This window comes from Neomonachus schauinslandi, chromosome 11, assembly GCF_002201575.2.
Source record: "Neomonachus schauinslandi chromosome 11, ASM220157v2, whole genome shotgun sequence".
Taxonomy (NCBI): domain Eukaryota; kingdom Metazoa; phylum Chordata; class Mammalia; order Carnivora; family Phocidae; genus Neomonachus; species Neomonachus schauinslandi.
The window spans coordinates 86,871,593-86,896,675 of NC_058413.1; the positions used below are offsets into that span (position 1 = coordinate 86,871,593).

At 46.6% G+C, this 25,083-nt stretch overlaps 1 protein-coding gene across 2 annotated transcripts in view; it reads right to left on the reverse strand.

The window, feature by feature from the left end:
• Positions 1 to 25,083, reverse strand: part of FLI1 (Fli-1 proto-oncogene, ETS transcription factor) — a 114,893-nt gene that overhangs the window by 13,603 nt on the left and 76,207 nt on the right. For both annotated transcript variants that reach the window (XM_021696278.2, XM_021696277.2), the window contains exon 5: positions 17,005 to 17,070. In XM_021696278.2, the coding sequence (XP_021551953.1) occupies positions 17,005 to 17,070 (66 nt within the window). The remainder of the gene's footprint in view (positions 1 to 17,004; positions 17,071 to 25,083) is intronic.

Genomic DNA, 25,083 nt, shown 5'->3' on the forward strand with positions numbered 1-25,083 from the left:
GTCCTGGGCTTCTGACAGGCCCAGTCTCTGAGGAGCAGGCCCTACTGGCCGACAACCCAGCTCACACTGCTTTCCTCTGGGCTCCCCTTTGTGTTGCCCATGACGCTGCGCCCGACCTGTGAAAGGCTGCTCTGCTTCCTGAACCTTCCCGACCCCCACCTCGGGACCAGCTTCTTGTCTGCCACTGTCTCGGCCACAAGGCCTGCCGGCGACCATGCCAGATGTCTGACCTTCCGGCCTGGCCTCCCGCTTCAAAAACCCTGCACAGGCAGCTAGGACCTGAGAGGTAGCACTTTAGGGAGGGTGCAGGATGCCCCTGTGGAGGCGTCCTTTCTCTGTGGGAGGCCCTGGCTTTCTTCAGCGGTTATGTCACGGTGTGTAGAGTCAGTTAGCCCTGGGTTCAGACCCCAGCTCTGCCATCTACTCATGAGTGATCTTGGCCAAAGGGCTACTCTGCTTTTTTGAACCTCAGGTTCTGCTTCTCTAAAAGAGCTGAAAAACAAATCCCTTAGAGACTGCCCTGAGGACTAAATCAACATCTGATGATTTGAAGTCTACACCGTAGACCCATCATCTATTCTCTCTTCCTTGCACCTCTAAACTGTTTCTCTTGGCGAGTCGAGGTTAAAAAGTTCAAGGAAGGCCTTGAAAAGGAAGAGAAGCCATAAAGGAGAAAGAATCGTTCCACTGCTATGCTCCTAAATCAACGATCCCCCATCGGAATCACGTGTGGCCCTCTTTCAACACAAGAAGTGTATTAGCTGGGACCCCAGTTTGAGAGACACAGTGCTGGGAGATGGTGAGGGACAGTGGCTGAGGGCTGGCTGAGGGTAGAGCAGGCTTGGGTGGTAAGAGTCCAGCGTCCACCTGACTGCCGGCTCCCCCAGTCCCTTGCCCAGCCGGCCCTGATGCTCAGAGCTGTGTCCTCTTACCTCATTTCAACCCATGCTACTGGGGCAGCCCAGACTTCACCTCGGGGGTATCTTCTGCTCCAAAGAGCAGCAAAGGATCTTGGCTTTCACTGAGAATTCAGGAGGAGGGAAATATCTAGGGAAGGCTTTCCTCAAACTTGGAACTCACAGAAAAAAAATAAATAAATAAATAACATCCTGGATCAGATTTCCTTTGCTCAAGGATCTTGTCCTGGAATCCAAACAGCCCCTCAGCCTCAGCACTGGCCCTGCTGTGTGGAATATAATGGAGGTACTGTTTAAGATATTATATGTGCGAAGGGGAAAAAAAAAAAAAAGGACACATGAGAAAAATGCTTGAAAAAAATGGATGGTTTTTAAATATGAAAAGTTCGGACAGGCGAGTGGCACATCGGCCATGCACAACGTTGCCACAGTCACGCGAGGCTCCCTGCTGAGCCTGGACCCTTCGTTCGCTTTGTGTCTCCCATAGGCTCTGTGTCCGAATGACACAGAAGTCTAAATGACCTATTTATTTTGATAAGGCCTCAAAGTGGGATTTTCGGGCCAGCCTTATGTGGAAAAGCAATTCGTACTGACTAGATTAATTGGGTGTTTGCCCAAATTCCCCTCCGCATTGGGCCATGTGGACACAACTAAAGTGCACGCTTTTTGGTCAAATCCGCCTCAGGTTTAAAAGTATTCCACATAGGAAAAAGAAACCCTCACTGTTCACTTAGGTAACAGGGCTTGAGGAGAAATGAGAGGTCGTCTGTGTTCGACTCCCTCCACTCTGCTGAGGACCCCGATCTGAATGGCCGGCGCTGACATTTTCACAGTGAGGCTGTCTTCACTTACTCCAGCCATAGGAGACACAATCCCGTGTCTGCTCCACAAATCAGCTTTTGCATCCTTTTCTTTTCAAGGTCTGCAGGTCAAGGCTCCCTGGTGATAGTCTGACGTTTATTGCCCTGCCCTGTTCTGTCTTCTCGTGTAATTCTATGTGCACATATCCCCCCTTGCTTGGTGATGATCTTTTGGAAGAGAGGGACTGTGTCTTAATCACCTTTGTTTCCCTTGCCCACCCCGAGATTCTCCCCCTCCCCAACACTAGCTTATTGGACTTAATCAATATCTCCTATCCCACAATACATTCATTCATTCAACCACGTTTTAGTGAATGTCTACTATCGTGCCAGACAGCACTCTATGTGCTGAGAACACAACGATAGCTAGACAAACATCCCTGTTCTGTGGGACTTACATTCAAAACAAACAGTAAACTACATTGTATATGAGAAGGTGGTGAGAGCCATGGAAAAAGAGAAAACACTGAAAGCAGAGCAGGCAGTCGAGGGATGGGGAGGGCCTCCCTGAAAACACATCATTGGAGCAAAGACCTGAGCTGTCTGATGTGAGAACAGAGCTCTCTGTAGAGCCATAATTTTCTCAAGAAGAGTGACCGGCTCACCCTACGTTGATCTGAAAGCCCCCCTGGAAAGTCGACCCTCTTTATTTAGTGGGAATTACTTTATGTTGGAAGACAACAAAATTAGTGAAAAAACCTGACAGTATCTTTCTGGTGTTTTGGGGTGAGGACAGTACGAGGTGAGATGAACCTAGTCTAGTAAAAGGGTTCACCAGTTTCTGCAGACTTAGAATCAGGCTAATTGGCAACTCTGAGGTCTTCCCCTCACACTGACTTAGGATTGCCATTCAGATCAAGAAACTTAAAATCCCATCACTGCCTAGGATTTTCCTGTTGAGCTGCATCAGAAATGGTTTGCAGGAAAGGGAGATTCTCTGGGGTCAGTGTAGGAGGAGTGGACAGTTCATGGTGAAGGAATACTCCATCTTTGTGGCTTGGTAGGTAAGCATGACATGCTTTCATCCCTGTGTCCTGCATCCACACAACAAAAACACAGTAGTTTTAAAGAAAAAGAACCACCAATTCTTGGTAGCTGGAATGTGATCTCACTTATATAACAGAATCAGAGGCTTCTTTTCGGACTGGAAGAGACCTCAGACATTATCTAAACCAGACATGCAAATTAGCACAGGCCTGGAGGCCCAAAGCCTGAGAGAAAGCATATGTGGCCATGTAAGAATTTTAATAGAAATTGAAAGTATGACTCATAGCATAAAAACTGCCATTCTCTAAACTCCTCTAGGATATTGGGCAGGGCTGATAATTATTTTACAGGCAGACTGAAGACTTTTTAAGCTCAAAGGTTTTTCAAAATTATGCCAAGAATGATTTTCACCCCTTTGGAAGAGTTGTACCCAAATCTTACCAAGCATAAGGTTGTTTGTGGTGTTAGTAAAGGTGCCTAAAGATTTTCATTAGAAGGAATTCCATAATTTCTCTTTAATCTATTCCATGCAGGGAAACAGCTCATTGCAACAGGAAGAATTCTGGACTGGGCTTCAGAACTCCTTGATTTGCTTCCCATCTCTGCTGGTTACCAGCTGCATGAATCAAGGCAAGCGACTTAATCTCTCTGAATCTCAGTTAACCTATCTGTAAAAGGTAGGTACTTGGGGGAAAGAAAATGATTCTTCTAAATTTAAGAGTTTGGAAAACCAAATGGCTCCTTTAATCCCCACAGGGTTCTACTGAGGAGAAATGAGATTATGTATGTGAAAATGCTTTATATACTCCGAAGTGTCCTATAGAATTATAGCTGCTATCTTGTTCCAGAGTTTAATTCATGGGAGATAGGAAGTTAATCTTTCTTGTGTCAACCAAAGCTAATTTCTTTTGGTTCTTTCTTTAGTGAAGCAGAAGGATTGGGTAAATATTTAATTAAATTGTCAAAGACTAGATTTTTCTTCCCCAGTGAACCCATCAGCTGTCAATGGTATTTACTAGTATCTACAGGGCTGGAAAAAAAGGATGCAGGACTAAACTCACAATTAAAGACTACGAGGTAATCTTACAATTAGGTAATTAGGCTCATAGATAGCTTGTGAGTGTGCTAGGGGTTTGAGAAGAGATTGTAGTCTTTGGGAGTAATGAAGAAATATCTTTTTTTTTTTTTAAGATTTTATTTATTTATTTGGGAGAAAGAATGAGAGACAGAGAGCACAAGAGGGAAGAGGGTCAGAGGGAGAAGCAGACAGCCCCGCTGAGCAGGGAGACTGATGTGGGACTCGATCCCGGGACTCCAGGATCATGACCTGAGCCAAAGGCAGTCGCTTAACCAACTGAGCCACCCAGGTGCCCAATGAAGAAATATCTTAAAGGCAGGACTTGAATTGGGCTTTGAAAGGTATGTTGAATTTTGTTAGACAAAGTAATAATCCCATTTAATTACCACTTTTTCTTTAGAGTATGCCTGACACGAGAATTTGAACTTTATCGAAGAGGCATGTTTAAACTTTTTCTTGATCCTCCCAAGTGGGAGCTTATAGATCCCTGAGATGAGAGAGGAAAAGCCCACATGAGTCCTGGTTAGTGTTTCTAGCTATAGTATTTCTTCCTCAAAGACTTGATGTTCTCCAAAAGGATAATTCATGACAAGTAAGTTCTTTATTTTCTTAGATAGGGGCTTCTCTAAAGAAAGTTGTTAACATTTATAAAAAGAACTTGGGAAAAGTTTTTATATTAAAATAACAAATGATACTATTGATACTTTGGCTTTTCACTAGAAGATGCCCCAAACTCCTACACCTCTATCTGGCAGGAGAGAAATTTCTCTCTCTCTCTCTCTTTCTCCAGATAGAGGGATAGATAGATAGATAGATGATAGAATTTGGTTTATGAGCATGAGACTAAGCAAGCTTCTTTCAAATACATTCCAACAACTACCACCCCCCAAACAACCTCCCTGTATAACTTCTCTATCAGTATGTTTTGCAAAACACATGCATTTGGAATATTGTGTGTTGAGGTGGCCACCAGCAGGTCCTCTGGAGCCCTTGTGGACCTAGTATTTTCTTCCCCAAGTACTTTGGGACCTCGCTACTCAAAAATAGCCAACAGGGGTCACTTCTAACTTCTATTACAGACCGAGATCACACGGTAATAGAAATGGAGTTACATCAACCCAAGCCAATCTCACTTTGAGTCTGAGCTCTGTTATCTGGAATGGGATGAAACGTCTGAGTCAAAGTGAAATTTGGTAGAGATGAGAGGCCTAAAATAGTAATAGTCAAGAGTCTGGAGATGAACTGGAAATTCAAAACTCAAATGGCCCGCTTAGTAAGTGTGAAATGCTACTAAGAAACTGGCACTAATGGTGGTGGGGGCTGCACCGGCACCTCCCCCAGCACTGTCATGGGAGGCCCCTCCCTGGTGGCGGGGGGGGGGGGGGGGGGGGGTGGAGGGGGAGTTGTTGTCTGGCTGAAGGATCGGGAGGGTGCTCTTGAGGTCAAGTGGCCTCCAAATACCTTTCCCACAGTTTTGCCCTCTCCCCCTCCCCCCCACCTCCTGGGCTTACTTAAAGCCATTTTCTCCTCTTAAAATGCAGCAGGGCTCATCCATTCATTGTCACCATCATTAATGTTGCAGGACAAGTTGATGCCTATCTGGTTCTGGATTTCTCCAGGAGCACCTAAGAGCAGCTTCAATAAACATAAAGATATAAAGACAAAAGACATGCCCAAGGAGGGCAGGAAGGCCAAAGTTGGGGGAACTTGTAAGCAGCCAGGAATAGGACTAGGGGCCTGAGTGCCTTCCAGCACAGGGACAGGAAAAGGCCAACACTGTGGTGGCAGGAAAGGGTGCCCATGCAGAGCAAGGAAGGCACATTTCTTCTCCCTTCAGTATCCAAATAAAGCTCCAGCTCTCAATGGTAGGGATGGCGTCAGGGGACGAGAGTTCAGAAACAGTGGAAGGTGCTTATTCTAAGAAGGCAAATCTCAGCTCTGACTTCCTCTCGGGCTCCTTTGCTCAGCACAGGCATGTAGGAATCAAGGAGGGTATGTGGGCTGGGGTGGCTGGAGCGTCCTGGCGTGTGTCTTGAAAATGCTCCCAGGCAATTCTGCATCTTTCTTTCTCCTCCTTGAGCACTGTGGGTCAATGTAGCTTGCAGAGGCAAGGGACTGCTTACCTGTTGCAATGTAAGGGACATTTCACAACTAGATTTACTAGCCTTGTGTCTATCCACCCTCACTGTAAAAATTAAGTTTACAAAACAGAGGAGCATAGGGGAAGGGAGGGAAAGATAAAAGAAGACCAAATGAGAGAGGGAGACAGACCATAAGAGACTCTTAACTATAGGAAACAGACAGAGGGTTGCTGGAGGGGAGGGGGGTGGGGCGAAGGAGTGACTGGGGGATGGGCATTAAGGAGGGCACATGATGTCATGAGCACTGGGTGTGAGATGCAACTGATGAATCACTGAACTCTACCTCTGAAACTAATAATACACTCTATGCTAATTAACTGAATTTAAATTTAAGAAGATACATTAAAAAAAATTAAATTTACTGCAATCCTCATTGACTGACAGAGTGTTACTCAATATATCGTTCCCTTTTCTAAATCTCTTCTCTCTTCCCCTTTATTCGTTTAAGTGTCATATCGAACACAAAAGAATGTGTAATGTTATATAGATGATAAAGCATGATAATGAAGAGTGCATCTGTGAAACCACCTCACATGCTTCTGGAAATGCAAACACTGAGCATGCCGAGTCAGGTCCCTGATTTTTTGGACCTTAGCCGGAATCCATCAGTCTCATCTCATCCTCTCAGCAGCTAGGTGACATCAGCTGCCTGGAAGAAATGGGCCTTTCCGTGGGGTGACGTAAGGACTAGAAGAAGCAAGTGTGGAGCCTAGTCCCCACCTGGCGGGCAGGACGCTGCTGTCAAGGTCCCTGCTGGGCTTCCTACCAGCTTTGTGATGTGGGGTTAACCTCTCTGTGCCCCAGTTTTCTCATATGTGAAGTGAGAAATAACAATAGTGCCAACTAAATAAGGTTGCTTATTTAGTGTAAACGAGTGTAAACGAGAGTGTAAACTAAGTGTAAACGAGAAGCGAACAGAAAGTTCTTGGCGTGTGTCAGGCCTCAGTAAGTGCTGGCTCTTATCGTCATGGGGGAAGGCGCTAAGAAAGGAACGGAGGGTTGAAGTGAGCAGGAGGTCCATTTTCCCTGCGAAATTACCTTTCCTTGGCTTGGTACTCCTCTGCCTCTCTTTGCAAGGGAACATGTAAGCAGATGGCCCAGATCTGAAGGGCCCCCAAGGGGAATTTGAGCTGATCAAAAAAGGGTGAAGGGGAGCTATCATCTCATGACTGGAATCTGTTCCCGGCAAGCTCTTCCCTCTCCTCATGGATGGGATTGAGCACAGCTTCAGAGGATTCACCGTGGGGTCAAGCGCAGGGGAAATGAGAGGCAAGGGAGAAAGAAAAGGCAGGTTCCATGCGACCTCTGCAGCAGATAAGGCCAAAATATCGCTCTCATATTGGGAAACACCACAAATGGTTAGTTGTACAGTAAGCTCTTGGGGAATAATTGAAGGCACTTTGCCTATAATTTTTATCCATCGACCCAGTGGCCTTGTTGAAGACACAGTCCCCACCTCCAAGATGCTTCAAGTCTTGCAAGAGAAAAGACTATTATGACGGAATCTGTTGAATACTAAATTGGGAAAACAGGGGGTACAAGCAAAGCGTGGCGGGTGTGGGGTCAGGGGAGATTTCAGAATGTGGCTTTCTAGGACATAGACTGGGCTGGGGGTGAGACAGGGAAGAAGGGTGTGTGCCACTGGGCAAGCCTGTCATGTCCCTGCACCCTAAAGGACTGAGACTGTTCTGGGACTTGTGCCTGTGGATCCTGCCTAGCTGAACCTGGACAGCCTTCAAATACACACACACACACACACACACACACACACACACAGAAAGGCTGGCTTTTGCCGCACAATCCCACCGTGCTGTGGTGGCAAAGTCAACTGATCTGAGTAAGCAGAGGAGACAAAAGTGAGAAGCACCCGCTTGGAACTCTAGAAGGTCACCCTAGTCATGTGTGTCTGCCCTGTGCAACCCGGCGGGGGGTCCCATGGTTGACACCCATCCACCTCTGAACTCTCTCCTGCAGTGTGATGTATGATGGTCTCTTTCTCTAAAATAATCAATCAATCAATCAAACACAGACACCGAGGAGAATGATCATGGGAAGATATCTTTGCTTGAATACATTTTTTAAAAAAAACCCTCAAAGGAATAAAACATATAAAATTTGAATTATTCCTGCGACAGAGAAACTCCTTCAAATAAGGGAATGCAGTCCTTAACTGCAACTAAAGGAAAAAAAGAAATGTCCCAACAAAATTCCTCTGTACCTTCCTCCCACAAGGCAAGGGCACAATATTGAAAGTCGCTGGCCTCGTTATTCTGGAACAAATTTACACTTGTCTTAGGAAACAGGCTAAGTGTTTCCAATAATTTAGAGAAAGCATGTCTTAGTCGCTGTGTGTAACCCACACATGTGTGATAACAGTGCACGCAGCACACCCACGGAAAAAAAATAACAGTGCTTTTACTTAAGAGAAAGGAAGGATAATGGTTACTTAGAAAGTGTCCCAGACAAGCTGTCAAATTGAATTCAGAGAGCTGGAGTCTGACTCCGGGACAGGGCTGGCTGGCTAAATTCCCTTGGGATTGGGGTTTCCTGCCTGCTACAGTTTGGAGACAACCATTCTTTGTTTCCCAGCTCACTCGCTCTCTCTCTCTCTCTCTCTCTCTCTCTCTCAATCTCCCTCTGCTGAACACACACACACACACACACACACACATACATACACACACAAAAACATGTAGCTCTCCAAAGAGGGTCAGATCGAAAGCAGACAAAACATTAACTCTGGAATTTCAAAGAAAAACAGTTTGAAAAAAATAAAATGGAGAGAGCAAGCTACTGTCTATTCTAGTAGAATCATAAATCTTGCCTTTGGACCACAGAAACAGCACAAGCTCACACACACACACACACACACACACATTCAGCAATCACCCCTGCTTTGCTAAAAATGGATTAGGGGTATTTCATCATAAAGGAAAAACATAGAATGACAAAGTTCTTAACGGGCCCTCCTGTGAGGCCTTAATACCCTCAAATTTTAAGTGTACATTAGTTGACACAGACAGAGCCTGTTGGAACCATATAACCTGCTCCATAAGAGATGTTATTTACTCCCTAAAAATAACAGATTACCTCACAGCATTACAGGCCTTTTCCTATGGGTACACATGTTCCAGACCAACCCCCCGTGTGCTACCCTATCCAGGGCATGCCCACGCTCAACACCAGGCTCACCCACCCTTCCGCAGAGACATCACACTCAGGATGCTGCCCAAAGCCCACCGTCCCCCAAATGCTGAACTCGAACACACATCACCCTCATTCACGATGCGATACACACCGTGCATAGCTTTAGGAATAAATATTCTGAACTCATCTCTGCTTTTTTTCCCATCGAAACAAAGTTTCTCAAGGCAGCTTTTAAATTATGGAAAATTTCAGAGGTATAGAAAAGCAGAGCGAAAAGGCTATGGAACCCCGGAGGGCCCTTTATCCTGTTTTAACAAGCATGGACTCATGGCCAATCTCATTTCAGCTCTACTCCCACCTACTCCCTCTCTTCAGCCCCCAGTATTTTGAAGCAAATTCCTGGCTCTGGGTTCCTTTTCGGAGCTTCCTGTCCCACAGGGAGACCACCCAACCGGACTCTGTCTTTCAGTTTCACGTAAGCCACCAAGAGGCTACTCAGGGCTTCCCCCTCCCCACACCCCTATCATACACTGAGGCCTTGGTGCTTCCCCAAGGCATGCTCATATACCCCCAGAGAAGCTCACCTGGGCCCCTCCCCCAAATCCCAGCCTGAACCCTTCCGGCCCCCGCACTGTAGCCCCCACAGGTACGCGACAGAGCCAGACACACTGTCTGGTATCTTTGGGGTTGACCACCTTCCCCTCGTCTCCATATCCACTCCCAGGACTACTATGCTGCATATCTCCAAAGGCCTCCTATCTTTCGCTCCAACCTCTAAAATTCAATCATAAAGGACACCCCAGAGAGGATGTAAATACAGGGGGAGTGTCAAGATTTGGTGCTATATTCCCCATACTCCAATATACGGCATTTAATGACTTACTGACCTTATCTGTAGTATCTCTGATTATGAGCCCCTTGACAGTAGGTGCTGGTTCCACACCGGATTTCTGGAGCTCAGCCTAGTGTCCCAAATATGGTAGGTTCTTAATAAATGAAGACGTGATTGACTAGGGTGGAGGAAGGCATGAATCACAGAATTTTGGTCCATTCCTGACTAAGGTCCTGAGTGACTTCAGGCTCTGCCCCTTGCCACTCACTGCCTGTGTGGTCTTGGCTGGACCCAGTCTTCTCCGGCCTCACAGCTCTTCTGTCACATGAAAGGTTTGGCAGGGAGGACGTGCAACGTTAGCACTGAATGATTTTTCATCTCTCCATTACTCTCAGAGAACTTCTTGGATGTAGCATGTATTTTTCTGATTGACTATATGCAATTTCCTTTTATTCCTTAAGAGTTCCACGTGTATCTCCTTAATAAGATTTTAAGCAACTTGGATGTCCCATTGATGGTATTACCGTGCCATATGATGTAGTAAGGTATCCTTCTCAACGTTTGGCACAGTGTCAACCAATGGTCAACCCTCAAACCTGTTCTAATTCTTTTTTTTTTAAAAGATTTTATTTATTTATTTGAGAGAGAATGAGATAGAGAGGGAGAGCATGAGAGGGGGGAGGGTCAGAGGGAGAAGCAGACTCCCCGCTGAGCAGGGAGTCCGACGCGGGACTCGATCCCGGGACTCCAGGATCATGACCTGAGCCGAAGGCAGTCGCTTAACCAACTGAGCCACCCAGGCGCCCAAAACTATTCTAATTCTTTTGCAATAATACTAATTATTATAATTCATGGAGCTAACATATGGAGCATTTATTGGTGTGTGAGATACCATGCTAAGTGATTGGTGAGTACTGTCTCAGCCCTGAAGGGGTGCTAAAAGTGTCCTCATTTTAGACAGGGGAAATTAATGCAGCAAAAGTAAGTGACTTGTCCAGGGTCACAGAGTCTGAGTCCAGAGCTCGAGTTCCTAATCAATATGTTACAATGTTGAAATGAGAGATGAACACCTGCCTTGGGTAAATTCGGGGCACTAACTGAATAATTTAATTGATTTACATTTAAAATATCATTAGATGCTTGAATTAAATATGTTGAGAGGACGATGTGAGAAACAGCGTGGTGGGAAGAAAGAACCCAGAGACCTACGTGTGAGCCTGCTCTACCCTAGGACCTGGGGGGGGGGGACTTCCCATGAACCCCCCTAATCTACAGAATGGGAATAATAATAATAATACCAGCCCTGCTGTCTCAGGGTGATGTTGTGAGGGCGCAAATGAGATAATGGATGTGCAAATGCTTGGCAAACAATAAAGGGATGCAGAAAAGGGGCCGTTGCTATGTGCGCGAAGGGGGTGGGGGGCGGAGGCTGCCATCTGGAAATCTCCTTGAGAGACACCGGGCTCTTGTTAGCATGATCTTCAGCGCCAGTTAGGCATTTTTCTACAAAGGACGTGGAAAGGTAGTTGCCCACCCCCCCCCAATACTTAGAGTGTAAGCAGACAGACTTTTTTTCCATTAGCCAAAGCAACTGCTAGAGATGGCTACTGTACAGGAAGACACCCTACCCGCACTCAGGTTTTGCATTCAGCAGCAGCTTCGGAAAGCCTTCCCTGGCTGGAGCAAACAGCTCAGGGCTACATGGGCCCTTGGCAGGTTTATGAGTTCCAGGAGTTAATAAACAAGGAGCTCAATATCCTCTGACTTTTGGAGAGTCCGAGGTATTTAAACAGATCCAGCATGAGGAGCTAAGGAAATGAGGGTTTAGGCATGCAAAGCAGCTCCAAAGGAGAGATGGGCTGATTATTGCATGCTGATTGTCAGGCTGAGAGCACTGGGAGGCCCTAGGGTTTACCCCAGAAACAAGGTGGAGCTCTGACCTGCACCCCCAAACACACTCCAACCTCAGTGTGGAGGGCAGAGAGAACAGGTTTGGAAAGTCAGCGGTCCTGGCTCCGGGACTCATATGTACTTGGAAAGGCCACTTAACTTCCAGACCTCCAGTGTCCTATAAAATTGAGGTACCAGGGCACCTGGGTGGTGCAGTACGTTGGGCATCCGACTCTTGATTTTGGCTCAGGTCATGATCTCAGGGTTGGGGGATCAAGCCCTGCGTTGGGCTCAGGGCTGGGCTTGGAGTCCGCTTGGGATTCTCTCTCTCCTTCTCCCTCTGCCCCTCCCCAAATAAAATCAAGGTACCCATACCATGTCTATTATTTAGGTACGTATAATGAGGGCGTATACGAGAGGAATTTCTGAGATGTGAAGAGGTGCTAACGTAAACCTGTCAAATTCTGCGAAAATTATAACATCATCAATGACAATGATGAAAAGAACAAGTCATGATCACATGGTCCCTCCACTCAACCCGCACCTTCATTGGTGAACCAACAGGTTCTGCTCTTCCTCCACTAGGGGTCAGGAAAGGTCAAGATCACGGCCCAGTGTATTGCTAAGAAAACCTGGGGGCGCTCTGAGCTGGGTCTCCTCCCTCCAGTTTGTGATTGCACTATAGCACAGGGCTTCTTGATTTTGGCTGCAGGTTATGAGAGTAACCTGGAGAGCTTCAAAAAAAATTCCCAATGTCCACGTGTCACTCCTAGCTATTCCGAACCAATTGGTCCTGTGCGGGGCCTGGGCATCAGTATTTAAATAAATTTTTTTTAAAGATTCTATTTATTTGACAGAGAGAGTGAGAGAGAGAGAGAGAGAGAGCACAAGCAGGGGGAGAGGGAGAAACAGACTCCCCGCTGAGCAGAGAGCCCGATGCAGGGCTCGATCCCAGGACGCTGAGATCATGACCTGAGCCAAAGGCAGATGCTTAACCGACTCAGCCACCCAGGCTCCCCTTAAAATTTTTTCAAATGGAAATGTTTCATTTTTTTATTGTGATAAAACATCCCTAACAGAATCGACCATTTTGACTATTTCTTGGTGAGCATTTCAGTGGCATTAAGTACGTTCATTATGTAACTAACCCCCACCATCGGAACTTTTTCATCTTTCTCCAAAGCGAAGCTCTGCACCCATTCAACGGCAACTGCCCATTCCCCTCCTCCCAGCCCGAGTAACCACCATCCTATGACCTAAGATCTCTATGGATCTGCCTAATCGAGATGCCTCATGGGAGTGGAGCCATACATTTGTTCTAGGACACCAGCATTTTTAAAAAGCTCTCCAAGTGATTCTCTGTGCAGTGCAGACCAGAAGGTAGTGCCAAGCAAGAGCTGTGTGTGAATTCATCTTTGGGAACAGAGAACAGCACAGGGTGTGGATGGAGACGGTAGGGGGAAAATTGCGGGGAGCAGGGCAAAATAATGGGAGACATTTCAAGGCTCTGCTGAAACAACACTTAGGCCAGATATTGTCTGCATGGACGTCCAGTGAGAAGGGACGAGCTGGACGTGTCAGGGAGACCATCTGGAGCAGGAAATTTTGAACCCTACATCCTGGGTTTGAGTCTTTGCTGTGCTGTTGACTAGCTGGGGGTGCTCTTCAGTGAACTGCTTAATGTTGCTGAATCTCACTCTATCTGCAAACTGGAGAGGATCTTAGCTACCTCTCAGGGATGCCGCCAGGTCAAAAGCAGATGCAAAGCATGTAAAAGTGTCTACGGTATTACAAAATCCTATCTAGATGAGAGTTGTAGCTGCTATTGTAAATGGGTCACAATTACTTCCATCCTACTTTATTTTTTAAAGTGCGCTAGCCTTTGATAAGTAAAGGTCAAGAGAGCACCACTATTTTAACTGGGGCCAATCTGTGACTATAGAATACTTAATTTAAAGGGGCTTAAAGACTGTTATAAATTAATTTCTAAAATCAAGTCTTACTTCCTGGGCACAAATAACCCTTTGAGAGTGCAATCATTTTCAAGAGACAAGCTGGAAGGGTGATTATGTCATTTTAAAGCAAAAAGGCATTCTAATTTGATAAGTGAATTGAAGAAGCACTAATAGACATCATCTCCTCAACTTCTTTCCTTTGTGCTTGATTCCAGCACCTGCCCTTTGTGAAGCACAACACACACACACACACACACACACACACACAGCTCTGGTGCTCTTGATGTGCTCTGGATTTGTTTGGGGCTATGCGTGTGTCTTATTCAAACAAGATGGAGCCAGGGTTAAACTGTGTCTTCTCTTTATTTTTCCATTTAATATTTTAAGTAATAAAGATAGCCATTAGAGAAAAAGCATGCACGCGGGAGAAAGAAAGAGAGAGAGAGAGAGAGAGGCAGAGAGAGAGGGATATGGGGAGGAGGGTGAAAAGGAAGGAGAGAGAAGCCTGATTAGCTTTGTCTTGCTAATGCACTTTGTTTTGTGGATGATGGGCCTTTCAGACAGATTCAGACCACCTCACAAGTGGGGAGGCAACAGAGAAGCAAGACAGCTCAAGTGGAAAGCTTTACTGGGGACAAAAGATGCACCTGCAAGCACAGACTTAATGGTCTCTAGAGGCCAGGGCCGATGTTGGGAGATAAATGCCCCGGCACCACCTGAATGAGGTCCTGGCAGCGTGTGTTTGCCTGGATACTACAGTTAATTTATTTCCAAAGACGGTGGTTGCCCAGCAAGAGCGAGCTCTTCCTGCAATAAGCCTGAATAAGCCCAGTGGCATTACAAATGCATGGCCACCTGTATACAAAAGGGCCAAGGGAAGGAAATGCAGTGTGGTAGGTAGAGGCGAGAGGCTGAAAGCTAAGACCCCTGGAGGAGTAATGAGTTGCTTATCAACGCAGTTCAATTCAGACTTGCTTCTAAATGAAAATCTGTATTTTAAGCCCAATATCAGATATTCTCTCCTTGGCTCTGTCCCAGAGCCTCACTGGTCACCAGCCAGCTTTAGCCTGTAGAACTAAAGAAACTTTGAAGGATCCCCCTTCCTTCTCCTTTCCTCCCCTTCCCTTCCTCCATGCTTCCTTTCCTCTTGCCCGCTTCCTTCCAAGAACCAGATCCCTATCTGCAAATGAAATTAACTCGTAGGTACACCAGATCCAAACAGAGGGACCTGAATGAAGGCAGAGCCCTCACCTGTGGCCCTAGGGCCTCTCTTTAGAAGCCAAGAGCTCAAGAGCCAGGGCTTGACTCCTCCTGATTTAGTCCTTTTGTTTGACAGGAAACAAAGATTCAGGGCATGAAGTGATTTCCCCAAATGAAACCAAAGGTGCCCTGACCTCCAGTCTAACGTCTGTCACTATAATATATTTCTTTCATGATCGACGTCTGCAACATGACATTAAACAGGTCAGCAAGTAAAATGCGGCTTGGACCGTAGAATGGTCAATATAACTTTAGTTTTCATGGCAAAATCCAAAAAATCTGATTTGGAAAGGAAAAACGGTAGCATAAATAGGACTGACCCTGGGTGGGGCGGGGGGCGGGGGAGAGGAAGCAAATGAAACCACAAAAGTTTAAAAGCAGATTCACCATGTTGTATATTCCTTCCCCCACATTTTCTGGTCATCGTCTGATTAGAAATTGTTAACAGTGAACACAAAGTCCTGTGTAATCAATGGTGTGACCACGGCCAAGACACCCAGGCGTTTTGGGTCTGCTTCCTCCATAACCCGTGAGGATTCTTAATCAAATGGTCTCTAAGGCTCTTCCCTTAGAAGAGCTCGAAATTTCTCTAAAAGATTATGCTGTGCTCTACCACATGGTACCCATATGGAGAACTTGTGCCCTCATTCATTCTCTATTAGAGCAGATGGACATTAAAGAAAAAGTAGTAAAGTAGGGAGCCAAGGAAGAGAGCATGCCTGCCATACTCCTATTCGTTCTTCAAGCCTCCCCTCAAAATTCCCCTCCTCCATGGATTTTTTTTTTTGCCTTGGGCAGATTTTTTTCACTTAACATTTTTTCTCCCTTAAACCAGGTACCAAGAATTATTCACTTGTTTAAATGCCTGGGATCTAACACAGTATCTGGAGCAATAAATCCTCACAATGTTCCATAAATAAGATGCTGAGAAATGCTATTATAGTAAAATCCTCACTAGCAAAAAATCATTTGTTGAGGTTGTTTTCTGTCTCTCTCAACCAAACCAAACCAAACCAACTAGACCAAATCCCCAAATCACCACTTTAAAAATGACTTGGCATTGCTAAAATTTGTGAGGGGGGGAAAAAAAACCCTTAAAATGTGGCATTGCAAGAATCCTTAAAAAATCTTCATTTCATTATCTTCAGTGGAGGAAAGCCCTGACTTACAGCTCTGAAAGGGAGCAGTGAGCTGAGAGCAACCCCTTTTATTCCATGGTGTAACAACTTCAAGTCCTATCTTTTATATGATTACAAGATATTTAAAAACCTTGCTCTGTTTTTGCAGCTAGTGCAAGTGGGATAAGCTTTGGTTTCTTGCCTTGTATGCTAGAAAAAACAAGAGATTTGGTGCTTGAAAATTCACAGAGGGAAACCTCAATAAATTGAGTTGGGAGGCTAGAAAGGGGAACCCAGAGGAGGGTCACTACCACTCAAATGCCAGCTGCAGGAAGAACTGTCAATTACAGACTTCAACAGATGTGTCAATTACCTACCACAACAGAGGACACTCCAGCAGGAAAGAATCATGAATTACAGGCCCCCAACAGGGAAAGATGTACCTTGCATTGGTCCTATAAGAAATCCACTACCCCTGCATCTCAGCCAATGAGACAAGCCAGCACCCTGAGCTCTTAACTTTTCTCCAGTGGACTTCCATTCAAACAGCTCCTCCCAACTTCCTCCATCTCCTCCATAAAATGATGTTCCTCTCCTTCGTTTGCTGGGCTTACCTATGGTTTTGCCATAGCTTGTTTATCCAGAATTCCTATTCTTTGTTATTTCCAAATAAACCCATTTTTTTTCCTTGTAAAATAACCACCTGTTCTATTTTTATGGTTAATGGTGCACAGAGTTGGGGTTGCCCGAACCAGTCGTAACAGCACGAAACGGTGCCAAGCCTGGGACTGAAGAAAATGCATGAGAGAACAGACTCACCTTCTTTGACACTCAGTCGTGAGGATTGGTCTGTGTGGGAGGTTGTGTTATAGGCCAGCAGTGAACCTGCAAGGCAAAGCAGAAGCCGGTTATAACAAGATGTTCTTCTGAGATCAAAGATAGAAGATGGGTTGAGAAAGGATGGGGGTAGGGAAGAGGGACAGATGGCTCCTTGAGAGAAAGAAAGAGTTACTGGAATCCATCTTGGGGGGAATGTACTGGATTCCTGGAGTTCCCGTCAGAGTAAGTTAGGGCAGAATACTTGCGGGTGGGACACACACAGCCCTCCCCCAGCAGCCACGTTTACGATTCCGAAGTTCTTGGACATCCAAGCCATGTCATGCAGGAGCAAGGACGGGGAGTCTCGCTGTGTGACCATGGGTGAGTCTAGATTTTGATTTCTTCAGCCGAAAAATGAAGGAGTTAAACTACAGCCTGAGTTGGTGAGCTTTTCTTATAAAGACCAGATAGTAAATATTTTAGGCTTTGTGGGTTAAATACAGTTTCTGTTGCACATTCTTCTTTGTTTTTGTTTTGTTTTGTCCGTGGGCCAGAGTTGGCCAGATTCGGGCAGGTTTGGCCTGCAGTTTGTAGTTCTACCACACCCTGGAGGAGAAGCTACACAATTCCGGCCTGCTAGGATACCCTGTGGGTTCACAGGCAGGTCCTTTTACTGGTGGGTGAGGTGCTTAGGTATTATTCGTTGTCAGTGGAGGGGAGTGTTGGGAAGGGGCAGGGGGTGGCCGGAGTTCCAGTAGCAACTCTTGGCCTTCCTCCGCAAACGTCTAAGAGAATACAACTGAATGCGAGGCATGCTACATTGACTTTTCTGTCATCCCAGAGGGCTGCTATGCAGTCTCTAAAAATTAAACTTGAAGGCGTAACTACTCATTCCACGCCCTAGTCTAGGCATTTTCAGGGGATGATAGTTTTTTTTCTGCTGCATGTAAAAATTCCCCCTTGCCCCTAAAACTAAGCTCGTTCCTTAGTTTCAAAAGAATTCAGGAATTTTTTTTATAAAACGTAGGCATTTTTGCAGTTCTCCTTGAGGTTCTCTGGAAGGGGGGCGGGGAGGACCTCTGAAGGGCTTTCAAGGACCAGGGCTGGAATATGCTTTTACAGCACACGTGATAAGCCTGCCAGAGTGCTTGAGGCTGGGGAAGTCTTTGAAAATTTTCCCTTCTCTCTGCAGACGGGTGGCTGACTTGGGTGCCAGGGCTGAGGACAGGGGATGGGCTGTCAGACGCTCCTATTTTTAGTCTCCAGTCATGGCAGGGACGCCGGAGCAGAGCTGCTTGCTGCCTCACCCAGCTGTGGGCGTTTGGTTGTGTGCCTCAGAGAAAATGTGTCCCTTCCAGGCCAGGTGACGAGGAAGGGAATTGTATAAGAATGCCCCAACTGCCCGGCACCGATGACTTCTGGCTTGGGCGACTGTCACTGCTAGCCCCGAGAAGGGCTCCAAACAAAAAAGAGGAGGGGTGGAGGTGGTATTGAGACCACAATACGCCAAAGCGTGGACACATGCAGACCATTTTAGAAATGAGCCAGTCTTGGGCACCTGGGTGGCTCAGATGGGTTAAGCGTCTGCCTTTGGCTCAGGTCATGATCCCAGGGTCTTGGGATCGAGCCCCGCATCGCATCGGGCTCTCTACTCAGTTGGGAGCCGACTTCTCTGTCTCCCTCCACCCCTCCCCCCTGCTCTGCTCTCTCAAATAAAAATCTTAAAAAAAATAGACACGAGACAGTCACGTGCATGTAATATCCCGAAAACCATATGCATTTGGTTAGTCCAGTCTCAAAAATACCAAGGACCAAGTGAAGCCGGGACAACCTCATTTCATTATAGTTATTATGCAAATGAGAGTTGAAAGTTAGACCTGCCTCTTACCACTGACTAGCTTTGTGACCTCCATCAATTTACCTAATCTCGCTAAGCCCCAGGCTCCTTATATATAAAATGGGCTAATAATAACATCCACTTAACACGGTTGTTGCGAGGATTGAATAAAATAATACGTGTCAAGTGCTCAAAAAAGATCTTGGTTGCTAGTGAGTATGCAGTAAATGCTAGCTGTTATCATTACTATTTTTACATCCTATCTCCCACAGACACCACAATGACATACAATAAACCCTTTATAAAAGAGCTTGCTGAGCGTTCGTCGTGTCCTCTGGACCTGGAGTTATGAATGGGTTCTGCTGCAATAAGAAATAATCCTCCATGACTGGAAGGAGGTTAAGAAATAGAACCAAACGTTCCAAGGGAATAGAAAAATAAAAGTCTCAGCAGTAAGACCAAGAATGTCTGCCTCTCTGTCCCTGACATTCTCTCCCTCAGGCTGAAACCTCACGGCTGGAGCAAATAAAGAAAAATGATGGTCTCAGAGGAGCAAACTGCCTGAGTCATTAGTGTAGATTTAGCTGAGAGCACGAAGCTTAGATAAACCACATTTATTAAATTTTCCCCTTGCTGAAAGTTCTTCTTTGGGCACATATGAATTCCACAGGAAACTCCCAGAAAGCCAAGAGAAAGGGTCGTTTGACCCCTGCAAAGCTTGCATGAAATACATATTTCATGGTAACCTAGGAAAAGGATTTCGCCCTGAAGACCGTTTTTGGTTCAAGTTTCACTCCTGGAAGGAGGGGCTGGTTAGGAGCATCTGGCCTCCTTCCCAAGGGACCAACATCCCCTTCTCTTCTCCGATTTTTATTTGACAAGTTCTTCAGGCTACAGAGGATGGCATAGCACACGCTTTTCTTACGGGAATTTGTTCTGATACAAGAAGGTCCTTCCTGGAGTCTGGCCTCCCACTCGGTGGCTCTGGATTTTTTTCTCCCGCTTTCAGGCTCCTTCTGTGCGGGGCTAATGTGAATCCTAATCTTCCCTGACACCATCCTGTCCGAGCGAACAGGCTGTGATGGGCAGAGGGAAGCCAACACTCCTGAATGCAGGAAGCACCACTTTATATCTAGTCTCTCACTTAATCCTTACCCGAGCCCTGTGAAACCAGTATCATGTGCTTCTCCTTTTACAAATGAGAACATCAGCATTCAGAGAAGTCAAGTAATCTGCTCAGGGTCACACAGCCAGAAAGCCCGGAAGCAAGATTCCCATTCTTGTCTATCTGCAAAACCTGTGCTCGGTCCAGCAGACCCCGCGGTCCTCAGGCTAAATCTAAGAAACAGACAAAACTCACGTATGGTGTTGGGAATCAAGACAGTGGTTACCTTTGGGGAGGAAGAAGGGGAGGTGACGGAGAAAGGGTACAAGGGGGCTTCTGATCTCTTCCTTGACCTTGACCTGGGGGTGCTCATACAAGTGAATGGATTCCCTTTGTGATAGTTTCTTGGGTTGTGCATTTATGATTCTTGCTTGACTCTGTATACTTCCATTAAAATGTGTATTTATTTGCTTATTTACTGTTATTAATGTATGCATGCAGGGATATATATATATACACACACACAGTGGTGTATATATACATATGTGCATATATATAGTACACACATACATACAGATACGGGTATGTACATATACACATACATATATGTGTGTCTGTATATGTATTTATCTGCTAATTTGGGGCCCCGAAAAGCACGAAGTGGCCGCTGCTGAGAATGGAGTGCCCCCCCAACAAGTTGAAAGCATAAGGAAAAAATAATTTTCCATTTTGGAGTCCATCCGTCACTGGATATTGTATTAAGGATCTGAAAGAAGATGGAAATGAACAGAGTGAAGCTCTGCAGGTGTGAAGCAGAGCCCCAACAATGGGGCTTTCTTCAGCTCTCCAGTCCCCCAGCCTAACCTGCTCTTCATCTGGGACACCTGGAGCAGGGGAGACAAGGGTCTGGCCCGTGCCAAAGCCTTTGTCTCCTGCCCCGCAGCCTACTGACCGTGGGTCTCCCTTTCTCTGGGCTGCAGTGAGCAGCGGCAGGGGTGGGGGGGGGGGGGGGCGGGGGGGGGGGGGGTGGGAGGAGGGAGCAGGGAAATAAGGCTCTATGTTCCAACCATAGACCCGGCTGACTACAGAGTCCAGGGGAAATCTGGTCTTTTGTTGTGCCCAGATCCTGTGCTCTTCTACTGGTCAGACCCTGGCCTGGAAGGGATAATACCTCACCAGCTTAATTGCCAGGACCCATCACCTTTGCCCGGCCCTCTGAGGCTGCCGGGGGGAATGCCACAGAATGCAAAATGTGTTTTCCATTAAGTTTAAATTAAAAATGGGAATCAAGATAGATACCTTTTCTGCAGTCTCCCTGTCACGCAATATATTTCTTTCTCTGGTGCCACCACAATTGAAAAACACAGAGTCTTAGTATTTTTCACAGGTCAGACTCAGAAACACTCATGGAGCACAACTTTTTGTAAAATGAAAAAAGACTCTTCTTCCTTCTGCCTCTGGATGCTCCAAGCCCAGGACCTTCTGGGTTCCCAGAAGGTGCCCCCCCACCCCGAGAATGAACTGCCAATCCGGACGGCTGTCACTTCCTCTGGGGTCCGGCCCCACTGTGCCTTGTGATGGCCCAATCTCACTTCCCTCAGCCCTCCGACGGTAAATACGGCTCCTGCCAACCGGGGTGTGCCCGACAGAGATACTGGCCGGGCCGCCGGTCAGCTCCAGGGTGTGGGGCGGCGCCGGGAAGGGAGAAGGACAGGGTTAGTGTGGTGATAGGTTTGGCTTTAATCTGCCTCATTCCAGGAGGCCACGGGAAAGTTTCAGAAAGCTTTTATCTCTTGGTACAAATGAACACAGAACATGCTGTGGGGAAAGTGGCCTGGCCCTCCACAGGAAAGCCCCAGGGGACAGAAGGGAGCTTAGCTCGAGGTCTGTCTCGGGTCCTCTCACGTCTGCGCATGAGGCTGTGGGCCCGGCTGCAGACTGGGACTTAAGAGGCCTGGGTCTTAGCTACCAGGCTGCTCTCCACTGGCTGTGTATGCCTTTGAACCAGTTTCTAAACCCCTCCAGACCTCAGTTGCTTTGGCTTTAAAATGGGGATTAGACATGGTTGTCCACGTGGTGTCCACAAGGGGGCGTCCTGCCCATGTGCTGTGAATGCACGCCTGAGCTCTGGTGTCCCTGGGAGACTCCAGAATCATCCCAAGTCCTGTGGGCATCCTCCCTGGGCCCTGCCCTCACCAACCTCCTCCAGGGTGGGTGAAGTTACAAAGGGCGGGTGTAGATGGTATGGCCATTCTATCTGGGACTGCTGAAAAGCCAAGGTATGGAGCATAGGCACCTCCAAGGGGGGCAGATAAATCCTAGCATATCAGGCCATTGAGACAGGGCTTAGGGGCACCCGGGACATTGCTATTTTTTCTCTTCCCTGGAAAATAACATTTTAAAATTTAAGTTTGCTATTTAACATTTAAAGGTAGCGCTCGCCTCCAAGGCAACCCAAATCAATACTCAAGCACCGTTTGTGAAAGTGTGAATTGGATGCCTGAGCTTCTTATCCTACAAGGTTTCCCTTTTTTCTACAGAAGTCCAGAAAGATCAGATACTCTGGAGGGACGAGAGGGCCTCCAATGTTCTTCCGTTGACTTTCCTTAGCCCTAAGCACCTCCTCCAACTGTGTCGAGGAACTCAGCTCTTTTCTTTTCACCTCTTGCCAAAGTGGACGTGTTTGAACCCCAACCCCCTCCTCGACAAAAGGACAGATGACAAAGCACAAGGAATTAGCACCCCTTTCCCCTGCCTCAACTCAGCTGCCCCAGCCTCTGTCCCCAAAGCACTGGCCTCCCTGCCTCAGCACAAAACATCCGCTGGAAGTAAGTCTGGAAAAACAAGAAAGTGTTTGAAGGCAGGGAGCTCCCATCCTGAGAGCAGACAGCCCCCAGGCACATGGCCTGCTGGCAGGGGTCTCAGGTGGCTAACTACCACCCAACACAGAGGGTCCCAGAGGCTACCATGCGAAGCTAGACACCAGTTGAAAAGAAGCATGAATCAAGTTTTTTTTTTTTTCCCCCCCATGAAAGTGGATCATTTTAAGTCTAGGTTCCTCAAAAGGCCTTTAGACTATGACAATACTGTGCTGGGGCACGTTTTTTCTTGAACCTTTGCACAGGATTTTAATTTTTGCCTCTGCAGGCAAACATGGTTTTTATATCAATGCTCTCGGAGTACTTTATATTCAGCTGTTTCGTTCAACATTGTATCACATATGTACTTTGTTCCATCTCCTCTCCACCCTGGAAATTTGCTCCACTAATTAGCTCCTCTCTGGAAACTTCGTATTTTTATTGCTTTGGGGCATCTTCCTCAATATCTACAAATATTTTTTAAAAAAGAAAGAAGGAAAGCTGCAGCAATGCATACTTTTTCTTGCCCTGTTGCCTGTTCCCCCGAAACACCAATCCTCCGGCCTCCACTGCTTCGCCACCTGCTCACTCCTTTGCCCTTTAGTCACCTGTGCCCCTCCGTCATGGTTACACGGACACCCCTATCAAATGACTAGGCCTTTGGGGCAGGTTCTGGCCTCACTTCAGGGTCTGTGGCTTGGGTTCTTCGGTGGTAGGAAATCCTAGCTGGGACTTGAGGGGTTTATGGACCTGCCAGACAGCAGGCCTGGGAAATCACATGGCATGAATGGCTTTCCTGCACGTCAAGTCAGAATGTGCTCGAACATCTCCCCAACAAAGGTATCTGCCATGGAGCCCCAAACTACTGGTCCCTTAAAGTGTTCGGACATGCTGTCCCTGGTGCTGCTGGCCCTCTCTTCTCCCACAAAGGAAGTAAAGGGGCCAGTGATTCTGGACCACTGATGCCTGAAGAAGCTGAAAAGCAGGCTTCATGGGCCTTCTTGCTTTGCCGGTCTCTGCTTCTCTCGCCCAGCTTCTGTCGCTCACTCCCACCCCCGGCCCTGCCTGGCTAGCATCGTGGCAGGACTCTGTGCAAAGAATCTTTTTTTAAAAAATTCCATAAAAACATGAAAGCTGAGAAATACCGATCATTAGAAAATGTTAATTCTCCAAAGCTCAGGAAAAACTGGGTAGAGAATTGCCCCCTTTTCTGAACTTGTTGTTTCTTGGGCTGACCTCATGTTGCAGCAAGACTCAGACATGAGGTAACTGCTCTGGTGTTAACATATACTGCATCATCCACACTCTCTCACTGGCTACCAGACGCCTCGGAGAGGTGACCAGAGAGCCCGGAGGCACCAGTGGAAACTTCCAAAGGCATTTTTAAAATTTTTAAATTTTATAACCAGCGTGTGTTGCTCCCACATCATGCACTGTTGTAGAATGAGGCAAAAGGTTACAGAGACGGTGACTCTAAAGACCCACTGAAAAGATGGGGAGCGAAAGAAGAACTAACCAACCCAGAGCCCAGGAGGCCAGGAAAGCAGCCTGTAGGCTGTAGTATCCAAAGATCTCAGCTTGGAAAGCGCTTGAAAATCATCACGCTCCTTCATTCCAAAGCTTAACTCCTGCAAGATGCCAGGCAGCCTCCGCTACGGACAGCAGATACTGCATCCTGATGTTGCCCGTCTCTCCCTGCTCAGGGCTGACTGTTACAAAGCTTCCTTGTAGAAAGAGCCCACATCTGTTTTCCTGCAGCTTCAACTCCCTGATCTCAGTCCGATCTTTTCTGGCCACAGACAAATCCTTCAATACTTGGGGTCATTGATATACCACTGGGCCTGGATTTCTGGTGAAGCGTTGGGGCTGAGGTTATTAGCATGCCTGAAACAATTCTGTTCCTATCTCTGTGTATGTTTAAGACCAAATGAAATTCACATGAAATTGATGGGAGCTTGGTGCCTGAGAACTCTCATACTGGATAAATCTTTTGAGCGATGACATACTTTCTTTCATAAAATCTTGTTCAAAGCTCTTTTCCTTCTTGCTGTGCCAGAAGAAAGTGTCCCAGAGACCCTTGCATGCCCAGGACCTCTGCTGTGCTCCCTGTTTGGCTAGCAAGGGTGTGTAGCTAGCAGCCGGCAAAGGTGGGGTTCGGGTGCGCCAGAGTGACCCCAAGAATAAGAGGAAGTTAATGTGTAAATTTTCAAAACCTTAAATCCTAAATCCATGGATCTAGAGTTTACTGGAGGAACTTTAAATCATTGTGCAGGAAAAAT